Consider the following 2,500-nt stretch of genomic DNA (forward strand, 5'->3'; position numbering starts at 1 on the left):
GGGGAAGAGAATGCGGGGTGAGAGGGAGAGAGTAAGAACGTGTGAAGGAAATGGAGGAAAGGAGAGAGTGAACCAGGGGGAAGGGATAGAGGAAAGGTGGGAGAGATGGACGAATGAAGGGAAGGAGAAAGAAAAAGAAAGAAAGATTGGGAAGAAATTATTATTCTTTGCCTCTGCTTCTCATGATATATGAACATATTGTAGCATCATTCATATCAAAGCATAATCTAAGCAGCTATTAATCCACGCATCTACGGTTCCATCTTCTTTATATTTCCCTCCTGTGATAATCTCTTCAATGAGGGTAATTAGTCGGTGTCTGGTTCTGTCTCCTCTAACCTTTGTTACTTTGACTAAACATAATATGCGCTGAAGTATATTACTGTTGTTACGAGGACCATTGTTCTCATGTGATTATGCAAATGAAGCTTACCTGACGTTCTAAATTAGTACAGGATGGCTAAATTAAGTCGCGGACTCCAACGTGCGCTTTTAAAAAGAATTTGTAGATATCACTAGAATTTAACATACGGATACAATATGCAAATTTGGATACAATATCTAGCACAATTTTGCGGTTAGACCATGAGAGTAAGCTTCATAGGGGACACTACATATTTAGGCCACGCAGGAGTCCAGGCAATCTGACAGAACGGAAAACACCTACCGGACTGACGCCGTACTGAGCGGCCGCGCCCCCTCGGGTCAGGATGCCCTTGAAGTAGGACATGTCGATGCCGATCCCCGACAGGAGGTCCGTGATGTGCGAGAAATCGATGTGGTCGAGCAGCGGCAGCAAGGTCATCACCATGGAAGGGTCGAGGTCAGCGAGGAACTTGGGCAGGTTGGCAAAGTCGATGCCGGGCACGTCGAACTGAGGGAACATCTCGACGGCGTTCTTGAAGGACTCGTCGCGCGTGATCTGGAGGAGGGTCGCCTGCAGCGCCGCCTCGTCGCGGAAGAGGTCGTCGGCGAGGGACAGCGGGAGCCCGAACTTCTGGAGGATCATCGGGAAGAGTGTCTTCAGGTGGGACATGTCGATGGGCGTCGAGGCTTTCGAGGAGGAGGAGGAGGAGGGCAAGCTGGAGGTGTTTCCTGGGGGCGGGCTCGCTGGGGTCGAGGGTCGAGGGAAGGGCGACGGGCGGAGGCGCAGCGGGCGGGGGCGCTCGTCCCGCTCCGATGGGTGCGACGGACTCGGGGCCCTTGGTGTCGTCACGTACCTCGAGGGCGTGGCAGAAGGAGCGGTCGTCGGTTGGCGCTCCGTCGGGCGCCGCGCTGGGCTGACGGAGGGCTCAACCACGACGGGGCGCCGGGCGTCGTCCTCGCCGGGAATGACGGGAGCGCCGGGGTCGGGGAACATGGAGTCATAGAAGACCGAGAAGGCATCGTAATCCGGCCCCTGGGACCCTGCCGGGTAGTGGCCACCGTCCGCGTAGTAATCGTAGAAGGGCGCCGTGTCCTCTTGCGCCGGGCGCGCACTCGCCGTCGCCGAAGGAGCCTTAGAAGCCGATGGGTTCGAGGGGCGTTCGTGCCCCTGGCGATCCAGCCCGAAGAACGGGTCCCGAGCGCCCTTGCCGCTCGCCCCGGGCAGGAAGTAGTCGTAATCGATCTCGACCTCGGAGGAAGGACGCCGCTCCCCTCCCGAAGGAGCGTGGTCGGCGAGGGCGTCGAGGGCTTCCTGACTGCTGACGATCCCGCCCAGGAGGTTGACGCCCAGGGGCACCGGCAGGAGGTTGGGTTCCTTGCGCGACTCCCTGGACGAGCCGGCGGCGAGCGGGGGAGTCAGCAGAGCCATCACGAGCACCCACAACATCCTGGGGAGACACGGTCGGTTAGAGGCAGGCACTTACATCATGGGCGCAGTTGCTCCCCGTTGGTCCCGCTGCTTTGCCGCACGGCCACCATTACCATGCACACGTTTTTATCATGCAAAACAAATAGATGAATTATTCTATTTTATCACCAAGAGCATGCTAAAGAGAAATAGCTTTTTAAAGAGAGAGACTTATGAGGTGTTTCATCGGAACTGAACTATATTATGGTTGTTTTTTTCTCCAAGCTATTTAACCCCCCCCCAAAAAAAAAAAAAAAAAAGCCCCAGTGTTTTGTAATAGACACTGCTTCATTCCAAAGGAAGAACCAACCATACTGAGCAAAGAAAATCATGTCCATTTACTTAATTTATCAACTTGTTAATCAATTTGATCTCAGGGGCTTTCATTCCTTATAAGATATTTTATTAGCCATGCTATATCACTATCCCATTACAATAAAAAATGGAAAACCTCATGCTTAGTGACGTTAGTTATGTCATGGTTCGTGAAATCATGACTTGTTCTTTTTAGCGTGACATTATGTTCATGAACTGTGAGGAATAATTGCGAATTATGGTTAAGGGGAGTGAGATATCAAAACAGCGATAGGATGATTATGACAAATAATGAGGATTGTGGTGATTCTGATAACAACAACAGCAGCAAATACATGATGTTCATGATAT

General features: G+C 52.1%; 1 protein-coding gene across 1 annotated transcript in view; it reads right to left on the reverse strand.

Annotated features, from left to right (window-relative positions):
* LOC119595257 overlaps positions 1-2,500 on the reverse strand; it is a 44,060-nt gene that overhangs the window by 11,797 nt on the left and 29,763 nt on the right. Inside the window, exon 3 of the mRNA XM_037944416.1 lies at positions 668-1,814. Within this exon, the coding sequence (XP_037800344.1) occupies positions 668-1,814 (1,147 nt within the window). The remainder of the gene's footprint in view (positions 1-667; positions 1,815-2,500) is intronic.

The sequence above is a fragment of the Penaeus monodon genome, chromosome 35, assembly GCF_015228065.2.
Source record: "Penaeus monodon isolate SGIC_2016 chromosome 35, NSTDA_Pmon_1, whole genome shotgun sequence".
Lineage (NCBI taxonomy): Eukaryota > Metazoa > Arthropoda > Malacostraca > Decapoda > Penaeidae > Penaeus > Penaeus monodon.